Raw genomic sequence first — 27132 nt, 5'->3', positions numbered from 1 at the left:
TAAGTGAGTGAGCAGTGAGTGAGTGATGGGTGAGGGGTGGGTGGGGGTGGGTGAGGGGTGGGTGGGGGTGGGTGAGGGTGGGTGGGGGGGGGGGTGAGGGGTGGGTGAGTGAGTGATCAAATGGCGTGGACATGGCTGGGCTGTTGGAGCAGTTCTGCAGTTCCCAGCCCCAGCTTCTGTCTGTGATGATTTAACATTTATTTATCTTGTGTGGGTGGAGGTCAAAAGACGAGTTGCAGGAGTCAGCTCTCTCCTTCCACCCTGTAGATCCCAAGACTTGAACTCGGGTCCTCAGGTTTGGCAGCAAAAGCTTACACTGCCGAGGAGAGATTACTGGCTTTGTCGCACAGTACCTTTGCAGCCGTATGACCGGTGGCTCCTCCGAGCCCATTTTTGTTCCAGGAATTAACTGTACTTGGAGCCTTGGGCAGTCAGTTTTGAACCTCTGCTCTGCTCTTTCCCTCAGCGTGACCTTGGCACTCTTACCTCCCTAAGGCTCGGTTTCCCCACCTCTAAATTGAAGCGAGTGGCCTCATAAGGCATACTGGGCCCATTTAATGGGGTTTCTAAGCGGGCAAAGAGAATGGGGGCGGAGTCTGTAGGGGTGTAGGCTGTCCCTGGGCAGTGTGAATAGAGACGAGAGAAGTGAATCTGTCTGGGCGCCCTTACCAGCGAAGCTGGAGGCCTGAGGCTGCGCATGCGCACAGCATACCCATGGTCCTTTATAAGTGAGGAGGCTGAGCCTGGCGTGCTGAGCACCGGGTGCAGGGCCTGGAGAAGCACCCGGATCCATCACGAGTCTTTTGTGCCCGGGGCCGTGGGGATGTGTCCGCGCTAAGAAGCCAGGTGTGGGGGGCCCGCAGAGAGGGGGGCAACAAGGAATCGGACTTGGGGAGGACTGACCAGAAGGAAGGCGAAGCCCTCCACCTGAATGGCGATGGGCAGGGAGCGGTGGGGGAGGGGATCCGAGTTTGGGGTGGAGGGCGAGCGCATGAGGGGCAGTTTTAAGGGTGTTGGGAACGGAGGTAGTCTTGAATGAAAAGACTCTCCGGTGGGAAGGGTCCCTGGCTGCGGATAGTTCTCTGGATCAAACAGGAGGCACTGAGAGCTAGGTCTAGGGGAGGGGCACCCCGAGTTTGGAAAACAGACAAGGGCATCCTGCATATGACCCAGAGAATCTCGGGACTGGATACCCCCGGTGTTTTAGCTGAGACACCCCGGGAATTTGAAGTGGGGACTTCCAATTTACAAGTGAATGGAGGGCTGCGGTGGGGAGGGGGCCCCCAATTCAAGAGTGTCTGCAGCTGAGTCTTGGTCCCTGGGAAGGGAATTCAGATAGGTCTCTCCTCTAACTGCATTCTGGCCGGGAAGAAGGCGCAGGCTGCCCCATCCTAAGGGGAGGGTGTGGGTTCTGGTCTGCCCTAATATGGGTGTCCAGGACCTAGATGGATCCTGCGGGAAACAGAGAACCCAGGTGTTCACATCTCTACATCATGTCAGCCCTCCACATGATGCTTCACCCTAGTCTGTCTGAATGTGCATTTTAAAAACTGTTTGGGTGACTAGGTTCTAGAAGGGAGGGTACCCGCCACTGAGGTATTCAAGTGACTCCCATCCATACATCACAGTGAGGCTTTGTTCATTCTAAGTGTGGCTGGGAAGAAGCCAGGCTGAGGCAGGCCAGGGTGGGCGATGGCCCAAGCTGGGCATGTGGGGAACAGTTAGGAAGGCACTGTGCCACCCCAGATCAGTGGCCCCTGGACATCCCCACAGAGAAATAGGGAAGATTTCCAGTCCTTTTGTTGGGGTCTTTGTCAACAGGCCATGAGGAGAGGAATATCAGGGTGCCTGGGGTCTCCTGTGGCTGATACAACTGCAGTTAGTCTTTTGTTTCAAAACTGTGATGGGGGCCACATTACCAGTGACCATGCATTGGTCAGCAAGGCCATATGCATCCCCCCCCCTGTACTCAGGGCTGGTGTGGCCGCCTGTGGAAGGAGCCAGACCAAGTGGTTGATCCACTGGGGCTTCAACAGAGGGCTCCAGACTGTGGGTGTCTTTGTGTAGAGGCGGCACAGTGAGAGCCTGCATGGGTTCTCTTTCTTAGTCTCCCTAGAAGTCACTGTGTGTGTCTCTTCTGAGTGTGTGTCTGGGGTGAGTTTTGTGAATAGGGACAGGTGACCCAGAGCCTGGGAGTCGCAGTGGGAGAGGCATGGCAGGGGTGAGAATCCCTAGCTTGGCTTCCTTTTTCCTCCACAGTATTCCATGTTCATGACTGTGCACACAAACCCATTGTGAGTCTCAGGCCAGGAACCCACAGTGACTGCAAGTGCATGTGTGTGAATGTGTGTGGCCTTTGCCCAGGACTAGAAATCCTCCTGAAGCTCATGTTACTCATGTCCCCACACCGTAGGGTATAGACTGGCATACCTTTGCCCAGACATAGCCCCCAGATGCACATGCAAACACCCATTGACACTAAATGATAAGTGCCCAACTCCAACTCAGTGAAGAGACTAGAGATGGGTTGGGGTGGGTGGGACCGCAACACACACACTTGAATGTGCCTCCCCTCTCCCCTGCAGGCCCCTACTCGCATATACATGAGGCTAATGCATCATTCATGAGTGGGTGGGTCCAGACCTCGGTCCAAATGCTGCCATTCACCTCTGGCTGCCCAGGGGAGGAGGTATTTTAAGAGAAGCCTGTGGGTGTGTGAAAGGGAGAGGGAAGACTGTGAGGCTGACCTTTGTCTGTCACTGGGTTGGGCTACCTTGGGTTATTTTTAGGGTGTTCCCAAGGTTTTGTGTACAAAGAGCTGTTTTTAAATTTGATGTATTTTACAAGTCTTAGCTCACTCCTTCCAGAAAACTTCAGAGGGTTTGGGCTGGATGAGGCTTATTTGACAGGTGGGGAAACTGAGTTATGGGGAAACAAGGTCCCTGGTGCAGAGTTGCATGTTGGGTAAGTAGGAAGAACGTGACATGGATTCTTTTGGGGATTGTTTTCTACACAGGGATTTTCTGTGTAGCTCTGACTGTCCTGGAACTCACTCTGTAGACCAGGCTGGAATTCACAGAGATCCACCTTCCTCTGCTTCCTGAGTGTTGGGATTAAAGGTGTGTGCCACTATACCTTTTTTTTTTTTTTTTTTTGAGACTGGGTATTATGTATAGGTTGACTTTAAACTCATTGATCCTCCTGCCTTCACTTCCTAAGTGTAGGATGACAGTCTTTGGCCACCACATCCAAATGAACTCAGTTATGTGGAGAGGGCTGAGGAGAAAGAGAATGAGAGAACACATGTTCTTCTGGCCTTGATCTCCCCTAGATCCCGATGCGGTAATCTCAGCCACTAGTGTACCTCGCACTGACTTAGGGTTCCCAGGGAGAAGAAGTGGGGATGGCCTGGGTTGAAGTTAGAGGTTGTGGGCATTTACAAGTTGGTAGCCTGTGCTCTACTGTGCAACCCAAAACCAACAGCTAGCCTTCTCTGGGTGCTGAGGCAGGCCAGCTTTACTCCTCAGAGTTCAGCACCAAGGACAGGTCCACACCAGGAGGGGAATGGGACTGAGCTGTGCTCTTCGAGGCCTCTTGGAGACCCCACCCACAGGGGCCTGCTCTTCTTTGATAGGCTGAAGGACCTGTTTGCAAGTGTCCCTCTGACTTCCCCCTCCAGTTTCCTTTGAGCCCCTGGGAGGGGTCTGAATTGAGAGAGGGGCAAAGTTTAGTTGAAGAATCCCTGGGGAATAAATGTATTTCTGGCACACGAGGTAGATGTTGCTCACGGGCACTCAGTAATTGCTACCATATGCCAGGTGGGACATGGCCCCTCTGGAAGGACCATGGACAGAGACCAGGACAGAGGAAGTGTCAGCTGGGAGAACTGGACCTGGGAAGAACCTGAGGACCCCCAGAAGGATGAGGACTCAATGCTTCCCTTAGGAGCCCAGTCTTATGGTGAAAGCTGACTTGAAAAACAGGATTTCAGACTTGCCAGTGTGAAGTTTAATGATAATATTAGCCACAGCTAAAATGTTCTCCTTCAAACCAAGTTGCTCAAAACCCTGTGTATAAGTTGACTCATCCATCCCTTCCAGCCAGCTGTTATCCTCATCTCACCCACAAGGAAGGGGAGGCAGAGAGAAGCTAAGCTCCTTGCCCAAGTCACACAGCAAGGAAGAGGCAAAGTCAGAGAACTTGCTATGCAGATCATGACAACCTGTGCATTCGGTCCCTACCCCTCCAGGTCTGAGATGTGAGATTGTGTGAGCCACTAAACCCTCCCAACATGGAGTGATATACAGGACTAGAGCCCCAGGCTCACATATGCTCAGTGGGTTACAGAGTTGGGGGCTAGAAGTGGGCCCCCTCAGGAGAATAGCAAGGGCTGGGAAGAGAATCCAAGGCCTACGTAAGCCTGGAAGATGTTGGGCCAGAATGTAGGCCTGTGAGCTCAGCAGGTGCCCCGCCACTAATCTGCACCCTGCCTTACTGCTTGGGTTCTGAATTGAGATGCTTGCAGTTCAGATCCTGCCTGCATGGCCCCTGCTTTCTTGTTCTGTGACCCTCGGTGACATGCTGGCCTTTCTGAGTTTTGATTCCTAATTCTTGCATGGGCCATCCGGTTCTTTCATGTTCAAGGTCGGGGGAGGGTCTGTGCCATGACTCACCCTCCCTCCCTCTGCTTTGCTCCTAGCTCCAGCATGGGGGTCACATCTGTCTGGGCCTCCAGCCTTCTGGTGCTGAGACTGTTGCTCCTAGTGACTGGGGATCAGGGTGAGTGGGGCTCTGGGAGTGGGGGTCAGCGGGATGGGATGAGGTTTCTTCATTTCAGAACCTTCTCCTGATGCTCCTCTAGCTGGGCCTACACAATAAAATGAGAAAAGCTGAAACCAGTTTTCTGAGCAGTGAAAAGGGAGTGGGACACCTGAAAGGTATTTTTAGTTACAGCTGCAGAGGCTGGAGTGTGCCTCTCACTGTCTTTTGCTGAAACAATCTGAAGAAGAAAGGTGTGGGGAAAGAGAGAGGCAGGTGGGAAAGGGAAGGAAGATCTCTGTGCCTCCTCTAGAATCTCCCCCAATGGTGTCAATCCCTCGTTGAGTTTCTCTGTGGCCATAGGCAGAAATATTTATTTCTCTGATCTTCTGTTTCCCAGTGTTTCTAGAAGAAGACAAGCCATTGCTACTATAGATGGTTGTGGGAATTCAGTGACTTGACTGAGCACTCCCAACAGAGTAGCCCACCCATGTAATCCCAGCAGTCGGCCAATAGAACAGCAGGATCAGAAGTGCAAGATCTCCTAAGCTATATACTAAGTTTGAGGCTAACCTGTGCTACAGGTGACTCTGTCTAAAACCAGAAGAAAAAAAGGAAAGAAATTACCCTATAAACACTGCTTCCAGTGTCTGCCTCTGGCTTAACTTTTGAGGCTCAGAGAAGGAAAGTGACTTTCCCAGAACCACACAGCAAGGCAGTGATAATGACAGCCATAGCTCAGCCATATGAGAGGCTTTTGGAATTCTCCCACAAGAGGCAGAACCATGAGTGGTCTGGCATGGTGGTCCCTTCTTGCACTGTGACATTGTGTGGGCAGCCTGGCAGTGAAGCTGGGCGTGGTGGTGCACGCCTCTAATCCCAACACTGGGGAAGCAAAGGCAGGAGGGGTCTCTGTGAGTTTGAGCCAACCTGGTCTATGTGGTGAGTTCCAGAGCAGCCAAGCCTACATAGTAAGATAATTGTCTCAAAACACAGAACAAAGAGTTAGTGAAAGAAAACTGGAAGAGAAAAACTAACCCATGAAAGCAAGAAATGTCAGTGTTCTGCTGGTCCTCGCCACTGATTCAGGTCCTCTTTCCATCCCAGACACACAGGACAACACTACCATGGAAAAGGGGCTTCACATGCTGAAGTCAGGGTCGGGACCCATCCGTGCTGCCCTGGCAGAGTTGGTAGCCCTGCCCTGCCTCTTTACCTGGAAGCCACTGCTAGGCACCCTTCGAGACATTCCTCGGATCAAGTGGACCAAGGTTCGGACTGCATCAGGCCAGCGACAGGATTTGCCCATTTTGGTGGCCAAGGACAATGTGGTGCGTGTGGCCAAGGACTGGCAGGGACGGGTGTCATTGCCTGCTTACCCCCGACACAGAACTAATGCTACCCTTCTGTTGGGGCCGCTTCGGGCCAGCGACTCTGGGCTGTATCGCTGTCAAGTGGTAAGAGGTATTGAAGATGTGCAGGATCTGGCGACCCTGGAGGTGACAGGTGAGTTGGCATCAGGTAATGGGTGTGGTCAAAGATGAAAGAGGAGGGACCTAGGATGAAGGGGAAGGGTTGAGGCTGGGAGGAGGAGCCCAGGAATCCTAGGAAGAGCGTCAAAGGAAGGAAAAGGAAGCTGGAAAGAGAGGGTCTGAAGATGGAGAGGAAGGTGCCCAGCACAGAAGGGGAGGAGCTACTGTGAAAGGGTGGGGTTTGCAGAGAAGGAGCCAAGTATAGATAATGAGGTGCTAAAATCGTAGGGGATAAACAGAAGATGGGGGGGCAATCCCCTGAAGATGAAGGGGGCATTGTACACTGAAGGGAAGGTCCGCGGATGGAATGAGAGGCACTGAGGATGGAAGGGGAGGACCAAGCCTGAGATCCAGCCACTGAGGTTCACCTTACAAGTTGTCCTGTGGTTGGTAATCCCACTTGGGATGCAGAAGCAGGCAACCTCTGTGAGTTTGAGACCAGTCTGGTTTACAGAGCAAATTCCAGGACAGCTAGGACTGCACAGAGAAACCCTGTTTCAAAAAAAAAACAAAAAACAAAAAATAAAAAAAACTTTTTAATTTTAAATTTTATGTGCATGGATACTTTGCATGTGTATTGTGCACCATGTGTGACCTTGGGTGCCACAGAAACAGAAGGTGGTGCTGGATCCCATGGAACTGGAGTTAAAGATAGTTGTGAGCCACCATGTGGATGCTGGGAATTGAATCTGAGACCTCTGGAAGAGCAAAAATGCTCTTAAACCTTGGGGCCATCTCTCTAGACCTTTTTAGATACAAATCTTTTTTAAAAAAATATTTATTTATTTGCTTATTATGTATACAATATTCTTTCTTCAGTCCAGAAGAGGGCACCAGGCCTCATTACAGATGGTTGTGAGTCACCATATGGTTGCTGGGAATTGAACTTAGAACATTTGGAAGAGTAGGCAATGCTCTTAACCTCTGAGCCATCTCTCCAGCCCCCGATACAAATCTTTTTAGAAGGTTAAGTGAGCCTATCTTTAAAACATCAGTTAACACATGCATTAGGGAGACACTGTGTGAGAGCGTGTGCCCAACTCTCACATTGTGTACCCTACAATCCAGGGTAGTCTCTGTTTTCCCAACAGATTAAGAAAAAACGATCTGGGTGTGGGGATGAGCTCAGAAGCAGACGTGGGTGGGGGTTTGTGGGTCTCAAACCAGCCTGGTTTAAATGAGACAATGTCTTTTTCTTTGCGTGTGTGTGTGTGTGTGTGTGTGTGTGTGTGTGTGTGTGTTTCATTGTTCTTTTTGAGACACAGTCTCACTATGTAGCCCTGGCTATCCTGAAACTCACTCTATAGACCAGGTTGGCCTCGAACTCAGGGATCCACCTGCCTCTGCCTCCCAAGTACTAGGGTCAAAGGTATGCCGAACCACACCCGATGAGACCCTGTCTTTAAAATGTCTGCTCGGGAGAGGTCTGTTCTCCAAGATTCCGCCATAAGCCTCTCTCCAGCTGCTTGGCACTTGCCCCACAGGAGTCGTGTTCCACTACCGGGCTGCTCGGGACCGCTATGCGCTGACCTTCACTGAGGCCCAGGAGGCCTGCCGCCTGAGTTCTGCCACCATCGCCGCCCCACGGCACCTGCAGGCTGCCTTCGAAGACGGCTTTGATAACTGCGACGCAGGCTGGCTCTCAGACCGCACAGTTCGGTGAGGGGGTGTGCGGGAGCCTTGAGACTGGGGGTTGATCCTGAAGAAGAGGTCTCCCAGAGCACAGTCTGATAGCCACTCCCCTCCCGCCGTCAGGTATCCAATCACTCAGTCGCGTCCTGGTTGCTATGGTGACCGCAGCAGCCAGCCAGGGGTTCGGAGCTATGGGAGACGCGACCCACAAGAACTCTACGATGTCTACTGCTTTGCCCGAGAGCTAGGGGGTAAGGCAAGCTTGGCTGGGACCCCATGGCCACCTGTCCTTGAGTGTCAGATGCTTTCCCAATCCCCGTATTTTCCTAAGCCCACATGAACCTCTGTGAAGTCGCAGTGCCCTCTAAAGCTGCACCTGGAACCTGGGCCATCTCTCCCTCAGTGTCAGGTGTTCTTCTAGCCCTCCGGTCCCGCTAAGTCCCCTCAAAGCTCTCCAAAGCTGGAGCCAGAACCTGGACCACCCGTCCTCTAAGCTTCCCATCCTCAGTTCCGAGCATCCCTCCTTCTACCCCTTTCTGACCCCCACCCTATCCTTCTCCCAGGCGAGGTCTTCTACGTGGGCCCCGCCCGCCGACTGACCCTGGCAGGTGCGCGGGCACAATGCCAGCGGCAGGGTGCGGTGCTGGCTTCGGTGGGGCAGTTGTACTTGGCCTGGCATGAGGGCCTGGACCAGTGTGACCCCGGATGGCTGGCAGACGGCAGCGTGCGCTACCCGATCCAGACACCGCGCCGGCGTTGTGGGGGTCCAGCCCCTGGTGTGCGCACTGTATACCGCTTTGCCAACCGCACTGGCTTCCCTGCGCCTGGAGCACGCTTTGACGCCTACTGCTTCCGAGGTGCGTTATGATATAACCCCAGGGGCTGAAGGCCACACCCACCAGAGCCATTGTCTGGGGCCACCCTTCCTGGGTGTGTGTCATCCAGACCGGTCCCCAATTGGGAGTGTCTAACTAAGCCCTCCTCCCAGGTGGTGTCCCTGCGTGACCACATACACCCGGGCTAACCTCTGCAGCTACTTGTGGGTTGTGGGTGTGCTCTCTTGGGACCACAGACCCCCCCCCCAGGAAAGCTTGGTTATAGCCACATGCCATAGGTTGGTCCCCTTGAGATCACACACACCCCGCATGACCCATCATCTGCCTTACGGAAGCCACTCGCCACTAGTCTGTGCCTTGGACCCATTCAGGAGTAGGTGAAGGCCAGATGCCAGAATCATTGGTGATTGGCATGCTCCATGGCTGAGTCTCCTGTGGACAAGCTTCTAGACACAGGCTAATGAAAGCCATACCCCTACCAACTTTCATTTATTTGTTTTTCTTGAGACAAGGTCTCAGTGAGCAGTTCTGACTGGCTTGGACTCCCTTTTGTATACCAGGCGCAGGATGGCAACGCCTATGCCTGTGCCTGTGCCTCCAAGTGCTGGACCCAGTGCTTTGGCTACCAGGCCAAGAAGTATTCCTTTATATTGTTCTTGGGCTGCGTCTGTAGTTCATCTGGTAGAGCACTCACCTTACAAACACAAATCCCTGAGTCCTGTCCCATTGTCAAAAAAAGCCAAGTGTGGGCCCGAGGGCCTGGGATGAAGAGGCAAAAGAATCAGAAATGTTAAGATCATCCTGGGCTAGCTAATCAGTTCAGGTCAAGCCTGGGCTACCATCTCAGAAAGCCAGAAACAAAACAATAAAATTATTCCCATGCCCACGTCTTCATGAAAACCCTGTGACAGGTCACACCCTCTGGGTGGAGTACCTCCCCCTAAGATGGGTCTTTCCTGTGACGTGGCCACTACTGGGCCACTGTTGTATCACCCAGCATTTGGAAGGCTGAGGCAGGAGGATCTCTGTGAGTTTAAAGCAAGCCTGGGCTATATATTGATTTTCCAGGTTTTCTTGGGTTACAGCCAGACAAGAAGACACAGAACTAGTGGGGAGGGCTCTGAATAAGACTGTATTCTCCCCATGGGCCTGTTTCTTGAGATGCCTTAACCTAGAAATCCCACCCTAGGTGGGGCTTCACAACACAGGCACTTTCCTGGCTGTGCCTGGGCCATCCCAACCGCTTCTGCTTTTTCTACAGCTCATCACCTTACACCACAACACAGAGACCCAGAGATTCCCTCTTCTGGAGATGAGGGGGAGATTGTGTCAGCGGAGGGGCCCCTAGCCCAAGAACTAGAGCCCAGCCTGGGGGAGGAGGAGGAGAAGGCAGCACCCGGCTTCCAGGGGCCTCTCACGTCCAGCGGAGAAGAGGAAGCCCTGGACTCGACATGGACACAAGAGCCTCGGAAGACGCTTGGCCCTACCCCAAGGGGTCCCACACTGGCTTCATGGCTGCTTGCAGGTGCCACAAGCTCCACAGGTGTCCCCAGCCCCAGCAGCATGGAGGTGGATATGGCAGAGACAACACTCCCAGGCACACAGGTCACCTCCACCTCCATGGCGAAGAAGGGCCGTTTCAAAGGGTTAAACGGTCGACACTTCCAGCAACAGGGCCCAACTGGCCAACTGCTTGGAACAGCAGAGGCCAGTGCCCAACTTCCTACTCTGGAATTCACTGCCAGTCCCCTGGGGCCTTTTGCTTCCACAGAAGCCTCGGAGAGTGACCAGAGCCATGGTCACAGTCCCTGGGCCATTCTGACCAATGAAGTAGACGTGCCAGGGGCAGGTGAGTGACTGGGGAGCAAGGAAGGGTGAACACAGACACACATTGTTCCAGCATCCCAACCTTGCCCTTAGTCCTGCCTCCAAATCTCCATTTTGTTGTGTGTGTGTGTATGAGTGTTTAATGAGTGTGTGTGGAGTGAGTGTGAGCGTGAGTTGTGTGACTGTATGTGGTGTGTGAGTGAGTGTGGGTGCACACACACAAGCCGGTGAGACCAGAGCTGACTTCAAATGTCTTCCTTTGTGGTCCTCCACCTTAGTTTTTGAGACAGGGTCTCTCACTAACCTGGGCGCCCCCTTTGGCTACACTGGGGACCACCTTTCCCCTGAACTGGAGTGAAGACCTGCGCTGCCGTGGCCATCTGTTGTGTGAGTGCTGGGGCTCCGAGTCAAGTCTTCATGTCTTACAGCAAACGTTATTGCTGAGTTTTGCATTTTGAGGCAGAGTCTTCCTCTGTACCCAAGGTTTGCCTGGAACTCAAAGTAGTCCTCCTGCCTGGATCTCCCAGGCACTAGGACGGCAGGAGTGCGCTGACACACTGGCTTTTATTGTTTGTTTGCTGGAGATGACTCTGCAACCCAGATCCCCCAACTACACAGAACAGGCTTGTCCACCACACCTGCTCGATATGTTTCTGGGGTCTGCGCCTCTATGTAGTGCAGACTGGCCTCAAATGTTCATCCTCCTGCCTCAGTCTCCCATGCTGGGATCATACATGCGTGCTGCCAGGCCCTGCTAACGTGACGCTTTTGATGTCACAGGTTCCCTTGGCAGCAGGAGTCCACCAGAGTCCTGGATGTGGTCGCCATCTTTGATCTCACCTACTGTCCAGAGCACTGAGAGCGGCCCTGGCCTGAAGCCAGGGACAACTGAAGCCCCCAGTGTGAAATCAACCATCCACCACCTGCCCTGGTCTCCCTCAGTGCCCTCTCTCCCTTCCTCCAGTCCTTCAGAGGCCCCAACTGTTGTCTTCCATGAGGCACCCCCTGGTGACACATCTCCAGACTTCCCCTTTGTAGCCATGCTTCGTGCCCCCAAATTGTGGCTGCTGCCACACTCCACATTTGTCCCCATTGTGACCCCCACTCTGCCCTCCCTAGCTTCCCCACAGGATGGGGATGTTACCACTCCCAGGCCTGTCAGCCTTGGAGCCGAGGGCCTGGAATTGCTGTCTCAGACCACCATAGATGCCCCAGTTGAAGCCAACCACAAATCCCCTGCTGCAGATTCTAGAGAAATCGGGGGAATCAGCTCCATCCAGGCTACCAAGCACCCCATCTCTGGCCAGTGGGTGTCCTTGAACTCCAGTAATGTGACTATCAATCCTGTCCCCTCTGATGCTGGCACCCTGGGGACTGAGTCTGAGGTCTGGGACATATCAAGAAGTCCCACATCTAGTGGACAAGCTACTGTGGGCAAGGTGCTGGCCACCTGGCTACCACTGTTCAGCCAAGAACTGGACACTAGTTCCCAGCCCTCACTGTTGGGAGACTATGGAGTCACCGTGAACATGGAACCTACAGTGGCTTTGGCAGGAGGCACCACCAAGAGCCCTCTCAAAGCCACTATGGAACTGCTCCCTAGAGATGCTGATGCCACTTGGGGATCTGAACCCAAAGGTTCCTTTTCCAGCACCCGTGTGGCTGTGAGTTCAAGTATGAACCAAGGGACCATAACTGGAGCCCAAGGTATGCCCACACTGACATCTACAAGCTCCGAAAGTCACCCAGAGCCACAGGACCAGAGAGTAGCCCAGGGGTCACCAGGCCCTCATAGCAGTCTACCTTCTCTTCTGTGGTCATCCCTGGCCTCCAACATGAATGAAGCGGCCTCAGTCTCCTCAGGGGAACCCACTGGGCTGTGGGACACCCCCAGCACCCTGACACCTGTGTCTTTGGGCTTGAAAGAATCAGATCTGAATGTTGTGGCCAAGAGTCCAGGATTGGCGGACTTCTGGGAAGAGGTGGCCAGCGGGCAGGAGGGTAAGTTCTGGGTTCTCCATCTGTCCTAATGCAGCCAGGACCTGAAACTGGAGGTTGGGGATTCCCTGAGCAGAGGAAATGCTCTGGGAAGGCTGGGATTTTCTATCAAAGGATGATGCTAGAAGTCAGGAGGCAAGTTACATTGGGTCTTCTGTGTTATGTTGTGCTGGTGGCTCTGGCTGGTATGGACCTGACTATGTAGACCAGGCTGGCCTTGAGCTCACAGAGTTCCTCCTGCCTCTGTCTCCTGAATGTTGGGATTAAAGGCATCTGTCACCTTGTTTGACTAACACTGGACACTTCTAACACTCAAGGAATGTGGTCATTGACCAAAACATGGGCTCCATGAAGAATTAGGGGATTGGATTTGGGGGAGTTCGGTTTCCAAATATCCAGATCACTTTGAGGGACAGGGCAGCGTGATACCAGGGGCCTGCCTTCAACAGTTTCATTGTGTTTGGAAGACAGCAGAATCTAGTTTCATCCCAGGAAGGGTAAGAAGGACAGGACATGGATGAGCAGAAACTAGACTTGGATTGACTCAGTCAATGAGATGTCAGAGGCTGGAGCCATGAAGAGAGTGGGAGGTGGGGGCAGGCTCAGTGGCCAGCAACACTGCCTGCTTGGCCAACTGTGTAACCCAGGATGGCTTTGAACTGGTGGCAATCCTCCTACATTAGCCTTCTGAATGCTGGAACAGCAGGTGTAAGGCATCATGCCCAGTGTCTGTCCTATTGCTGTGAAAAGCATAATTGGGGCTTGCTTACAGTTTCAGAGGTTCATCATGACAACATGAATAGTGTTGGAACAGTAGCTGAGAGCTACATCCTGGTATACAGGCAGAGAGAAGAAACTGGGCCTGGTATGGGCATGTTAAAACCTCAAAGCCCATCTCCAGTGACACACCTCCTCCAACAAGACCACACCTCCTAATCCTTCTCAAGCAGTGCCACGCCCTGCTGATTAAGCATACAGGTCTATGCACCTGGGGGGGGGGCGTTCTTATTCAAACCACTACACCCAGCTTGTTTCTTAAAATTCACTCATTTATCTTTTATTATGTGCATGCAAGGGCACACACATGTAGGTGCACAATTGAACAGATATATGTACAGTCCGGAGGTGCCTATCCTCAGGCACTGTCCACCTTGTTTGTTTAGTTTTTAATTACCATCATTTAACATGCCGTGGCTCTCTTGTGCAAGTTGGGACAATTTTGGGACTGGGCTCCCTCCCACTATGTGGGTTCCAGGAATCAAACTCCGATTATCAGTCTTAGCATTGAGCACCTTCAGCTGCTCAGCCATCATGCCCGTTCTCCATCTCATATTTTGGAGCAGGGTCTCTTATTGGCCTATGAACTTACCAATCAAGCTAGATTAGATAGTCATCGAGCCCCTGGGATCCCTCTGTCTCCATCTCCCCAGACCTATGACAGCAGACACAGCACATGTGCCTGGTGCTCATGGGGATCCCTTAGAGCCAGGGCTACCAATGGTTGTGAACCGCCACATGTATGCGAGGAATCAAACTTCTCAGAACAGTGCTCATAACTGCTGAACCATCTTTCCAGCCACTTCCCACTGTGAGACAGGATCTCACTCTGTAGACCAGGCTGTTCTAGAGATCTCACCAACTCTTCTGCCTCAGTCTCCTGAGTGTGAGGACCATGGGCATGTGTCCCCAATCCCAGCCAGATTGGTCCAACTTTGTAACATCTCATGGGACAAGCTCTTGTGTGGTTCTCACATTACTCAAAGGGAGACTGAGGCATGGGGTATCTGAGTATCTAGCATGTTCCTGCAGCTGTGGCTGGAACTGGAACTAGGACAGAGAGACAAATCCAAAACCAGAGCTTGTGAGTTGGGCTTGGCACACACCCAGGTAAAGGCAGGGGGCAGGGAGAAAGGGTCAACCCCAGCGAAGAAGTAAGTTCAAGGGCAGCCTGTATGAGACCACACAAAGGATGGAGTGGGGGAGAAGGGCAGCAGGAAGGTGGGAAGGAAGGAGCATGAAAGGAAAAGGAGCCTGTGTCTTTGATGTTAGCCTGCAAGGGGCTGAGTGCGGGGTGTGCAATAGACCAATGGCAGCTCAGGCTATCAGAGGCTGTGGGGAAATGGGTCCCTGAAAGTAACAACATCTGGAAGAAAGCCAGGACTCTGGGTAGTGGAAGTTGAAGGGGTGGCATGACACCCACGGCACAAATGCTAATAAAGCCAAAAATATACTGGCTGAGCTGATTCAGTGCCAGCCATAGGCAGGTGGCATGGTGGGGCAAAGCATGGTGGGGCATGCTTGCACGGAGCTGGAACTTCAGCAGGCACATCACACAGACCAGACCCCAGTTTCCCAGTGTCACTGCCTCAGGGACAGATGTTTCAGCTACTACAGGACAGCTATTTGTCCCCCACTGTTCAGTTAGCCAGCAGTGATGTCTGGCATACTGATATCCTAGAACATTCTCTGAGCCGTCAGATTGACATGTGGCTCATAGAACTGCATACGTCATCTTGTTTTAGTTGATTTAAGCATGAGTGCAGTGTGTGATTGCCATATAGAGTGTCACTGCTCTCAGAGAGAGAAAGACAAAAAACAGCAAGTACAGAGGAACCTGGCAGGGTTAGTGAGAGGGTTCAGTGGGTAAAGGTGCTTGCTGCCAAGGCTGGGGATGTTAGTTCAAGCCCTGAACCCACATGGTGACAAAGAGAATTAACTCCTACAATTTGTCTTCTGGTGTGGATAAACACACTGGACTGGTGAGTCTAGTGTGACCTGGAAGGGGACTTTGCTGAGTAGGACGTCCCACAGATGCTGTGGTGCAGTTGCAGAAGTGGTAAGGTCTTTATCACAAGCATGTGAGCCATTGTTCACTGGTGAGTCAACAGAGGGGAAATTTCTGGATTCCATGACATGGTGGCCAGTCCATCCTCACACTGCCTGTTCATTCTGTAGACCCCACAGATCCCTGTGAGAACAACCCTTGCCTGCACGGGGGCACCTGTCGAACCAACGGCACCATGTACGGCTGTAGTTGTGATCAGGGCTATGCTGGGGAGAACTGTGAAATTGGTGAGTGTCCCATCCCAGAACACTGTGCTGTCCCTTGTGCTTTGAGTCTGGGCAAATGAACCAAAATTAGCTGAGCCCAAACTAGTTAGCTGAGGGCTGTGTGATGGGGACTGTAGCTCAGGAGAGCCATTTCCCATTCTTTGCTCGACTTCACAATCACACTAAGAATTATAGAGTCATAACTAAAAACACAAATGAGGGCCAGGCATGGCAGCGCACACCTTTAATTCCAGCACTTGGGAGGCAGAAGCATGTGGATGTCTGTGAGTTTGAGGCCAACCTGGTCTACAGAGAGAGGTCCAGGACAGCCAGGATTATATAGAGACATGCGTAGAGAGATACAGAACCCTTTCTCAAAAAAAATTCATAAAATAAATATCATTTTTTAAATGTATTTATTATATATACACAATATTCTGCCTGCATGTATCCCTCCAGGCCAGAAGAGGGCACCAGATTTCATTACAGATGGTCATGAGCCACCATGTGGTTGCTGGGAATCGAACTCAGGACCTCTGGAAGAGCAGTCAGTGCTCGTATCCTCTGAGCCACCTCACCAGTCCAATAAATATCATTTTAAAAATGTTTTGTTTTAGCCAGGAAGTGGCAGCGCATACTTTTAATTCCAGCACTCGGGAGGCAGAGGCAGGAAGATCTCTGTGAGTTCAAGGCTAGCCTAGTTTAAAGAGCTAGTTCCAGGACAGGCAGAGTTACACAGAGAAACTCTGTCTCAAAAAAAAAAGAAAAAGAAAAGAAAAAAGGAGGGCTGGAAAGTGTTAAGAGCAGACCAGAGTTCAATTCAATCCTCAACAATTACATGGTGGTTGACAGCTCTGCTGGCTTGCAGGTGTGCATGTAGGCAGAACACTGTATACATAATAAATAGATAAATCTTAAAAAAAAAAAGTTGTATTTTAAAAATCCAAGACAGTGACAACTGAGTAACAAGACTGGCCTCTCACCTCCCACAGGTGCACACAGGATGCACCCTTGTGTGTGTGTTAGGTGACACAGGTTAACTGAATGCTTTCCTGTCTGGTGGTGCCTGCTGCACTCATGCTTGCTAGTGCTCTCCTCACGGCTACCTGTGGGCTGGGAGCTGACCTCTATCCATCCCGTGTCTCACAGACATTGATGACTGCTTGTGCAGCCCCTGCGAGAATGGAGGCACCTGCATTGATGGGGTGAATGGCTTCACCTGCCTCTGCCTCCCCAGCTATGGGGGCAGCCTGTGCGAGAAGGGTGAGTCCCACAGGGTGGCAACTAGTTTTATTATTTATTTTATATAGTTAAAAATTTTAAGTTACAATTTAAAGACTTATATGTTTTGTATATGAGCATGGTATGGGGCATACGTATGATGTCGGGAAACCTTGCAGGACTCTGTTCTCTCCTGCTGTCTGTCTGTCTGTCTGCTCTGGGGCTGCTGGCAAGCGGCCTTAGCCCTGTCTACTTATGTATCTTGCTGGCCCTATTTTTTTTTAATTGAAAAAGTTTTGATTAATCTATTTTTTGTGTGTGGGTGTTGTGGCTGCATGTCTGTCTAGGCATAATGTGTGTTACATCCTGGGAGGTAACAAGCCCCCCTCACATTCCTGTCCCACCCCCAGATACAGAGGGCTGTGACCGTGGCTGGCACAAATTCCAGGGTCACTGCTACAGGTACTTTGCCCATCGGCGTGCCTGGGAGGATGCAGAGAGAGACTGCAGGCGCCGGGCTGGCCACCTGACGAGTGTCCACTCACCAGAGGAGCACAAGTTCATTAACGGTAGGGACACTGCAGTGATATGGGGTGGGAGCTTGTCCCTCAACCACCGCACCACCAGGGAGTCCTGGAGACTCACAGACTCACTGATGGATCACATGTCTGTTAAGTTCTGTGTTAGTTCCCTGATGCTCCCCAAATATTCTCTGCATGCCTGTTATCTCCCCCAGTCTTTTTTAATTATTTAAATTTATTTATGTTTTTTTAAAATATTTACTTATTTACTTATTATGTATACAATATTCTGTCTGCTTGTATGCCTGGAGGCCAGAAGAGGGCACCAGACTTCATTACAGATGGTTGTGAGCCACCATGTGGTTGCTGGGAATTGAACTCAGGATCTTTGGAAGGGCAAGCAATGCTCTTAACCGCTGAGCCATCTCTCCAGCCCCATTTATTTATGTTTTATGTATGTGCATTCTGCATGCCAGAGAGGACATCAGATCCTATTACAGATGTTTGTAGCCACCAAGTGGGTACTGGGAATTGAACTCAGGACCTCTGGAAGCCACCATTCCAGCCCCCTCTCCCACACTCTTGTCAGGTCCTGAGAATGCAGTGAGGCAAGTGTGTCCTTAGAAAGTGACGTTCCCGGTGACAGGACTTCGACCATCAAGCACATGTCTAATTTGGATAATGTTTGTCTACAGATTGGATTATTTCTATGTTTATTGTATTATTCTATATAATCATTATTATTATTTGATTTTGTTTTGTTTTGAGACAGGGTTTCTCTGTGTAGCCATGGCTGTCCTGGAACTTGCTCGGTAGATCAGGCTGGTCTCGAACTTAGAGATTTGCCTGCCTCTGCCCCCCAAGTGCTGGGATTAAAGACGTGGCCACCACCCCAGCTTTATTTTTAATACCGAAGGAATTGACAAATAGAGCCAGGGCATGGACTTGGGGCGTCTGGTCCTCTGCAGAGACTGGCACTCGTCACTGTAGCCGCCATGCGTTTCTTCACATGGCGCTGCCCCGTCCCTGTGGATCCTCTCCTTGTTCAGTGTTTGGTCCACTGTGTCAACATGTCTCACCATCCATGGTCTGAACTGGCATCTGGTTTGGGTTCCTTACTGCTCTGTCCCTCTTGCCCCAGCCAGCACTACTCCAGGTGACTGACAGGGCCTGTGAACATTTGTTCTTTCTGGCTGCCCAATTCCCCTTCCCTCACATGGCTGGACAGGTCTTCCTCACCTCTGTAAGCCCACTTCCAGGCTGGGAATGTTGTGGCCTTTCCCGCCACAGTATACAACCTACAGAAACTGCATGTGGCTGAGGGTGGGCCTCTCCTTAGTCCACCTCCTCCCTCCGACAAGTCCTCCCGCTCAGGCCTCCTGGCTCCCAGGTCCACATGTCCTTCCACCCAGGGAGGAACATGCTTTCACAGTCCTCCCGCCCAACAGGTTTTGGCCATGAGAACTCATGGATCGGTCTGAATGACAGGACAGTGGAGAGGGACTTCCAGTGGACAGACAACACAGGACTGGTGAGTGGCAGGTTCCTGTCCTCACACTTCTTAAGCTCCAGTGGTCCCAGTTTACCCTCCTGTGGAGCAAGCACTGGTGGGCATCATTGGTCCTCAGAAGTTCTGGGGTGTGGCTTGGCAGAAGAGTCCTGCCTAGAATCCCCAGTGAGGGGCTGGGGGCGTGGCTCGACCTGGCTTAGATCCAGTTCCATCCCAGCTGTAAAATATGAAGAAATACACAACACTGAAGTAGCGTGGTTATTGTGGTGCTTTTCTGACATCCCAGCACTTGGCGGCTGAGGCAAGAGGAGCATTGCAAGCTGGAGCTCTAGCTGCCGTGCCAAGTGAGTTGTAAACCAGTCATTGTTGCACAGCTGAGCCCTGGCTCAACAAGCCTCAGAAGATAAGCGACAGGCTAAAGTCATCAATGCCTGAAGCCTATGAAGAAGATAAGCGCCAGGCTAAAGTCATCAATGCCTGAAGCCTATGAAGCCTGAGAGGAGCTGTGGGTGGAGGCAGGGCAGGCTGTGGATCCCAGGAGCCACACAGGCAGAATGAAGAATTATTTTTTCCTGAATTGGCGTAGAATTTTGGTTTGTCGTGATGAAAATGTCTGGAAACAGATGCAGTGGTGATGGTTACACAACACTAAGATGGGAGTGACGCCATGAACCATGGCTTTAAAACGGTGTACATGGGCTCTGTGAGATGGCACAAACGGGTGCAAGTTCATTACCAAACCTGAGAACCTGAGTTTGATCCCTGGGGACTGCCAAAGGTGCGTGCTATGTGTGTCCCCTTCTGAAATAAACAGTTTTTGGGAAAAAAAAATTTTTTTTTTGAGACAGGGCTTCTCTGAGTAGTCCAGTCTACCTCCCACTGTAGACCAGGCTGGCCTTGAACTCCCAGATATTTGTTTGCCTCTGTCTCCTGAGTGCTGGGATTAAAAGTATGTGTTACCATGCCTGGTTTAAATAAACAAATTCTTTTTTATTTACTTATTTATTTAATGCACAGGAGGGTTTTGTCTGCATGTGTGTCTGTGCACCATGTCCATGCAGTGCCCTCAGAGGCCAGAAGAACTGGAGTTACAGACAGTTGTGAGCCATCATGTGGGTGCTGAGAAACAAACTCAGGTCCTCTGAAAGATCAGCCAGTGCTCAATTACTGAGCCACCTCTCTTGCCCAAAATTTTTAAATGTAATAAAAATACCTTTAAAGAGGCCAGGCGGTGGTGGTGCACGCCTTTCATCCCAGCACTTGGGAGGCAGAGGCAGGCGGATCTCTGAGTTGCAGGCCAGCCTGGTCTACAAGAGCTAGTTCCAGGACAGGCTCCAAAGCTACAAGAGAAAGCTTGTTTCGAAAAACCAAAAAAAAAAAAAAAAAAAAAAAAAAACCTTTAAAGGCACGTTTCATGGTGTGGTATACATACACTACCACAATTTGTATAATACCCATTTCTTCTTGCCCCCTCATGAGATCTGGCCCTGCCCACTCTCTGCCTCTCTGCCGACAAGCAGTACCACCACCTGGCATTGACTCCCTCCCTGCCCCTGGGCCTTTGCAAATGTTGTTCCCTGGGCTTGGAACTCTGTCCCCTGCCTGCCCCTCTGCTTTAACACTTCCTGTTGTCCCTGGGGAAGCCCTCCTGTACTTCCAAGCTGGGGTCAGCTTTTTCAGCTATTTACCTAATGCTGGTGCACGTGGAGAGCTGGGAAGAAGCTATAAAGGAGGCAAGAAGAAAAGAAGGCTGCTGCGTTCTCCCAGCTGGAGACAGCCAGTGTCTGTGGTGGGGGTGCATCAATCCCTGGAGACAGCCAGTGTCTGTGGTGGGGGTGCATCAATCCCCTTCTTGTTGGAGGGGTCTGGGCTGGACCTGGGCTGACACACAGGCACCAGAATGAACTCAGCTCTCTCTTTTCAAAGCAATATGAGAACTGGAGGGAGAATCAGCCAGACAACTTCTTCGCCGGTGGAGAGGACTGTGTGGTGATGGTGGCACACGAGAGTGGGCGCTGGAATGATGTACCCTGCAACTACAACCTCCCCTATGTCTGCAAGAAGGGCACAGGTACTGTGCACACCCCTTCCCACTTTCCTTCCAGACACTTGAGGTTCTTTTCCTGTGTCCTGATTTTTTCCCTTTAATTCCTTAGCATTAGTGATTCTTTTTTCTTTTTATTTATTTATTTTGAAATTTTTAAAGAATATTTATTTATTTGTTTGTTTGTTTGCTATGTATTCAATATTCTGTCTGTGTGTATGCCTGCACGCCAGAAGAGGGAACTAGACCTCATTACAGATGATTGTGAGCCACCATGTGGTTGCTGGGAATTGAACTCAGGACCTTTGGAAGAGTAGGCAATGTTCTTAGCCATCTCTCCAGCCCTTGAAATTTTTTTATTTGGTTTTTTAACACAGGGTTTCTCTGGGTAGCTTTGGCTGTCCTGGAACTCACTGGACCAAACTGGCCTTGAACTCAGAGTGCTGGGGTTAAATGTGCCACCAAGCTAATTTCTTAGCACTCTTTACATATGAAGGAAACAATTGTATGCATTCTGTTTACTCTTCTCTTGTGCTTCAGCTTAGTCTTGTGCCTTATGCCCTAGGGAGTGGGTTTTGTCCAGAAGATTTCACACTCCCCCAAGGAGTTTCTGGTTTAGGGAAAAAGCAAGAAACAGGCACAGTCACGTGGAGTTCCCTGCGCTCTGACAAGATGTGTCACCCTCAGCCCTTCTGTCCCCAGTGCTCTGTGGCCCGCCTCCAGCAGTGGAGAATGCCTCTCTTGTCGGTGTGCACAAAGCCAGGTACAGTGTTCACGCCACTGTGCGGTACCAGTGTGACGAAGGGTTCTCCCAGCACCACGTAGCCACTATCCGCTGCCGGAACAATGGAAAGTGGGACCGGCCCCAGATTGTCTGCACCAAACGTAAGTACTATGTCCAATAATCTGTCCCTGACAAAGCTCTGGTTGTTTATAGGGTCCTGTCTCCACACAGTGGTACAGCATCATCTGTCACCCCCACTACGTGGAGCCTGAGGCAGGAAGATTACAGTTCGAGGTCATCCTGGGCTATTGCATAAGACCCACAGGAAGAAGAAAGCTAAGCTGAGGGTGGGACTCAGTGGGTAGAGTCAGGGCTCCATTGCCATACGCCTGTCCTCCCAGCACTCAGGAGGTAGAGGCAAGGCAAGAGAATCAAGAATTCAAGGTCATCCTCTGCTATAAAGTAAGTTTAAGGTCAGCCTGAGCTATGTGAGGCTCTGTCTTAAAAAAGTCTTCCTGTGGCCCAGCAGTGGTGGCACACACCTTTAATCCCAATCCCTGCAATCAGAGGCAGACCTAGGCTATCCTGCTCTACAATTTGAGTTCCAAGACAACCAAGGCTGTTACACAGAGAAACCATGTCTTGACAAACAAAACAAAAATCCTCCTGGTAATGCAGCCTTACAGAGAAATGAAAACTCACCAGCCCACCTAGTGCTTTTGTTTGTGTTTTGTGCTACAAAATCTCAAGTAGCACAGTATGGCCTCAAAGTTGGAATGTGTAGCCAAGGCTTCCTTCCCACATGGAAATGCTGGGACAACAGGTGTACACAAGTCCCCACGGCAGCTGGTTGGCTCTGGGCGTTGACCCCGTGCTCAGCTACTCTGAGACTGGTGCAAAGCAGCTGCAGATCCCAGGACAGCCTGGGCTTACAGAGTTTGACCCACACAGTTCAGGTATGGAGCTCTTTTGGTAATCTAAGCCACATTTTCAGCCCTCACCAAATTGAATTTTGTTTTTGTTTTTTGTTTGTCTTGTTTTGTTTTTCAAGACAGAGTTTCGGGCTGGAGAGACGGCTCAGAGGTTAAGAGCACTGGCTGTTCTTCCAGAGGTCCTGAGTTCAATTACCAGCAACCACATGGTGGCTCACAATCATCTATGAGATCTGGTGCCCTCTAATGGTGGACAGGCATACATGCAGACAGAACATTGTATACATAATAAATTAATCAATTAATTAAAAAATGTAATGCAAAAAAAAAAAAAAGGACAGGGTTTCCCTGTGTAGTCATGACTATACTGGAACTTGCTCTGTAGACCAGGTTGGACTCGGACTCAGAGATCTGCCTGCCTCTGCCTCCCAAGTGCTGGAATTAAAGGCATGTGCCACCACCACCTGGCTTGATTCTTTGAGTTTTTTGAGACAGTCTCATTATGCAGTTTGTGGCTGACCTTGAACTCAGAGTTCTTCTTGCCTCTGTTCCCAAAGCCACCATACCTGGCCTGCTTGTATTTTTTTCTCTTTTCATCCCCCTGAGGAGGCCAGTGACATCCAACCACCCCAACATTGATCTTCACCCCTTCTCATCTCTTTCCCATCCCTGCAGCCAGGCGATCACATCGGATGCGTAGACACCGCCACCGCCAGCACCGACATCACAATCCCCGCAAGGAGCACAGAAAACACAAAAGACACCCAGTGGAAAACTGGGAGAAGGACGCAGGGGATTTCTGCTGAAAACCCAGGCTAAGCAAGCACACACTCCCACATCTCTTCCGGAGCATTCTCCTGGGAAGCCAGAACTCAGACACCCACGGAGAGAGGGTGGGAACACCCCTGGGACCCACACCCTGTGGTCTTCTGTACAAAGCTCAGATCTCCCCTTCCTTCCCTCCTGAGGTCCTCCTGGCAGTGACCAGGGTGGTCAGGCCGAGCCTCTAGGAGTATCTCCCAGTCACAGGAAAGGGGCTCCCGAAGTCTGGCTGCCAAACTTCCTAGAGGGTCCAATAGTGTGTCTTTGTGTATGTTCTGGGAGTAGCTTTCACACCAGAGATTCAGGCTTAGTAAATGGTGAACCATCCTAAATCCAGGGTGAAGCTTTGACTAAAGGTCACTGAATTTGAAAGTGAGGCTCAGAAGACCACAGTGCAAACATGGCCTGTTCTATCTTCACCTGGGATTGACCCCAAGGGTGGTCTTTGATCTGTGTGGCTTTCTTTCTTCTTCCTTCCCCCCAACCCTCCATCTCCCCCATCCCCATAGACTAGACTGGCCTTGAACTCGCTATTGTAGCCAAGGATGATTCTCCTGCTATGCACCACCATGCCCGCCCGGTTCATTTGGTGCTGCAGACAGGACCCCGGGCCTCACGAGTACAGCAAGTGCTCTCTCTACTAACTAAGCCCTAGCCCTGGTCTTTGGTATTGGTGCATAAATCTAGTGTGGACCTCTGTGTGCTGAAGTTTAGTGATGTCTCTTAGAGCCACTGGCCTCCTTGGCTTGGGGGGGGATTACTTAGAGCAATGGGGAGGGGGTAGTATATTGCTGGCCTCCCTCCAGGTCTGGTGGAGTGCTGAGCCACAGTACTTCTGTTTTGAGGTTCTTTTTGTTTTGAGACAGCGCTTCACTGTGTAGCCCTGGCTAGCCTGGAAATTGCTATGTAGACCAGGCTGGCCCGGAACTCAGTGATTTGCCTGCCTCTGCTTCCTGGGATTACCATGCCTGGCCTTCTCTTGTTTATTGACATAGGATCTCATTCTATAACCAGGCTGGATTTCAGCCCACAGCAATCCCTTCTCAGCCATGTGGTGGTTCATGGGTTTGTGATGACAGTCTCTCACACCCATGTAGATAGAAATGTGATCTGGCTGCCACTGCCTTGCTTGCCTTCCATCTCTCAGGGAGACAGATAACCTCCTGCCGGAACCACGTAGGTGCCACATTTTCTAGCCCAGAGCCCGTCCTTACCAAACCCTTTCTGCAGACCTCAGTAAATCCCCTGCCTCAGGCCCTACCTCTGCCCTACCGCATCCTGTCTCCACACCTTGTCAGTGGGCTCCTTGTGGTCCCAGTCCCAGTGTTAGGTATCAGAAGTCACACACACACACACACACACACACACACACACACACACACACACACTTGTCTCACACCTAGTCTCACTCTTTTAAGATGTGACAGAGCCTACTTATACTCCCTCTTCCCATTTGCACCTCAGAAAAGACTTCCCCAAGCCAGGGGTGGGGTTCATCACCCAGAGGGGCCAGAGATTTGTCTCCACTTTCAGGCCCTCCTGTCTGGGTTTAAAACCTGTGAATTTGTGCTAAAACCACCTTCCGGAGCTTGACCACAGCCCCGCCGGTAATGATGCTAGTCAAATAAGCCGGAAGAAGCCAGTTTAATCTCTGCAAAAGGAAAGCCAGGTGGGGTGACATGAATCTATAATCCCAGTATTCGTATTGTGAGAGGTGGACAGAGTTTGACAGAGTTTGTGAGCCAGCTGGCCTGGAGGGTGTAGCATGGCAGAAACAAGTGGAAGACTGTAGCCAGCTCCTAAAGGTCATCTGACCTTCACATGCACACCGCAACACGAGCAAACTCACCTACACAAACACAAGCCCCCACCCATACAAACCCAGCCTCCCACACATACTGCACAAGCACAAAATAAGTAAGATTTTTCAAAATGTGTGGGATCTGGTTTGGCAGGGCAGGGACAAGTGCAGTGCTTAGCCAGACCTGCACAAGGTCCTGGGTTCCTTCCCCAGCTCTTCCTAAGCAAGTGTATGTATGGCCTACTCCAGGGATCAATACAGATGGGACTGTGTTTACTGAGCCTACATCCCTCATGGAAGGTATTGAAAGCCTGGGGCAGTTACTGAGAAAAAGTCACCCAAGTCATCGTATTATTGCCCTCAATTCCTCTCAGCAGCCCTTAGTCTCCCATTTTACACATGAAGGTAGTGAGGTTTCAATACTAGAGGAAGGCAAAGTTACAGACAGGAAAGATTTTGTTCTGTGCATTGTAATTAGTGTAAAGTTGCTTTGTTTTTTAAACAGGGCCTCATGTATTCCAGGTTGGCCTGAATGTTCCGTGTAGCTGAGGATGACCTTAAACTCCTGATTTTCCTGCCTCAGTTTCCAAGTGCTGGAATGACAGGTGTGCACCACTGTAGCTGGTACATACAGTCCTAGGAATGGAACCCAGAGTTTTGTGTATACTACCTGAGCCGCAGGCACTGCGCCCGCTGAGCAGCAGGCACTGCGCCCGCTGAGCCGCAGGCACTGCGCCCGCTGAGCTGCAGGCACTCTTATCAATCAGTTATTCTACAAACACTATCAACTCAGCCCCATCCCAAACCCTGGTCTTCATTTGTGCTTCAAACTTTGCTTTGTGTATGGAGGAAAACATTGACCTCTTTACTGGCCTATGAACACACACACACACACACACACACACACACACACACACAGGTTTGGGAATTAGTTGAGAAAAGCAAAGGGGACCATGATCCCTAGTGGCCCCTGCTGCGAAAAGTCTGGCCTCTGGCTGTGGCTGGGAAGCTGGGCCCACAACTGTTTTCTTACTAACATTTCATGGTTCAGAGGGGGAGAACCTTAGCCAAGCCCTTGGCGATCCCAGGCAGGAGGACTGGGAATGTGGCTGCTGGGGGCTTGGTGGCTGTGCTCTGACCCAGCCCTGCTCCAGGAATGGAGAGCTTTTGGTGTTTTCTGTTGTGGAGATTCGTCTTCTGCTCTTTCCCTCTGGGCCGTGTGTGGCAGAAGTGTGAGTGTGCGTGTGAATGGCTACAGGTTCTTCTGGGTTTTTTTCTTGGGGCTTTGAACTTCCGTGAATCTGCGCTGACACTGTGGATGTTAATGTACTTCTTTGGACATTTTAATAAAATTTTTTTAACAGTCCCTTTTGCCTGTGGCCCCCTGAGACTGTTTCTCAGCCATTCACCTGTCTGGTATTATTCACTGGACACCTGAGTTTCTTTGACATGAGGACTCTTATAACCTAGGCTGGCCAGAATTCGTTAAGTTCTGAGGATGACCTTGAACTCCTGATTGACTGGGGCTTTTCGTTTGTTTGTTTTCTGTTTACAGAAAAAAAGTTTCTGTAGACCAGGTTGGCCTCGAACTCACAGAGATTTCACCTGCCTCTGCCTTCCCAGTGCTGGGGTTAAAGGTGGGACGCTGGGAGCTTTGGAAATGTTAGGCGAGTACGCTACCAGCTGGGCCACAAGCTCCACTAGATGAGCTGCAGCCTCGGGCTGATGCTGTCTTCTTCATTTATTAATTTAGTTTTTAACAGAGGTCACTATGTGTCCCAGGCGGACACGAGCTCTTCCTGCAGTAGCCTCCAGGTGTACACCTGCGTGCCAGGCAAGGAGGGTGCAATGGAGGCATAGCATGAGCTAGACTTGGTGGGGGGTGGCCACGGTTTCAGACAGAGAAAAGACTAAAGTCATCCT

The 27132-nt window shown here is 51.0% G+C and overlaps 1 protein-coding gene across 6 annotated transcripts; it reads left to right on the top strand.

Moving 5' to 3' along the window:
* The first annotated feature begins 690 nt into the window (after nt 1-690).
* On the top strand, nt 691-26575 carry Ncan (neurocan). 6 transcript variants are annotated; one of them, XM_085680518.2, is made up of 16 exons: nt 718-846; nt 4101-4249; nt 4700-4779; nt 5866-6264; nt 7775-7949; nt 8046-8173; nt 8486-8779; nt 10020-10607; nt 11366-12586; nt 15539-15655; nt 16784-16897; nt 17266-17424; nt 18825-18907; nt 20813-20957; nt 21618-21815; nt 22710-23046. In XM_085680518.2, exons 2-16 carry the CDS (start codon nt 4206-4208, stop codon nt 22814-22816), a joined length of 3852 nt encoding a protein of 1283 aa, XP_085536644.1. In that variant the 5' UTR covers nt 718-846; nt 4101-4205; the 3' UTR covers nt 22817-23046. The 6 variants fall into 6 exon arrangements, with proteins under 6 accessions (XP_048283213.1, XP_085536645.1, XP_085536644.1 ...); XM_085680517.2 differs by having other exon boundaries at nt 22706-23046; XM_048427253.3 differs by lacking the exon at nt 22710-23046 and adding an exon at nt 23262-26575 and having other exon boundaries at nt 719-846.
* The last annotated feature ends 557 nt before the right edge of the window (nt 26576-27132 follow it).

This window comes from Myodes glareolus, chromosome 23 (genome assembly GCF_982192425.1).
Source record: "Myodes glareolus chromosome 23, mMyoGla1.1, whole genome shotgun sequence".
NCBI classification, from domain to species: domain Eukaryota; kingdom Metazoa; phylum Chordata; class Mammalia; order Rodentia; family Cricetidae; genus Myodes; species Myodes glareolus.
Note: the sequence above shows the minus strand (reverse complement) of the source record. Positions and strands in the feature narration are given on the sequence as shown.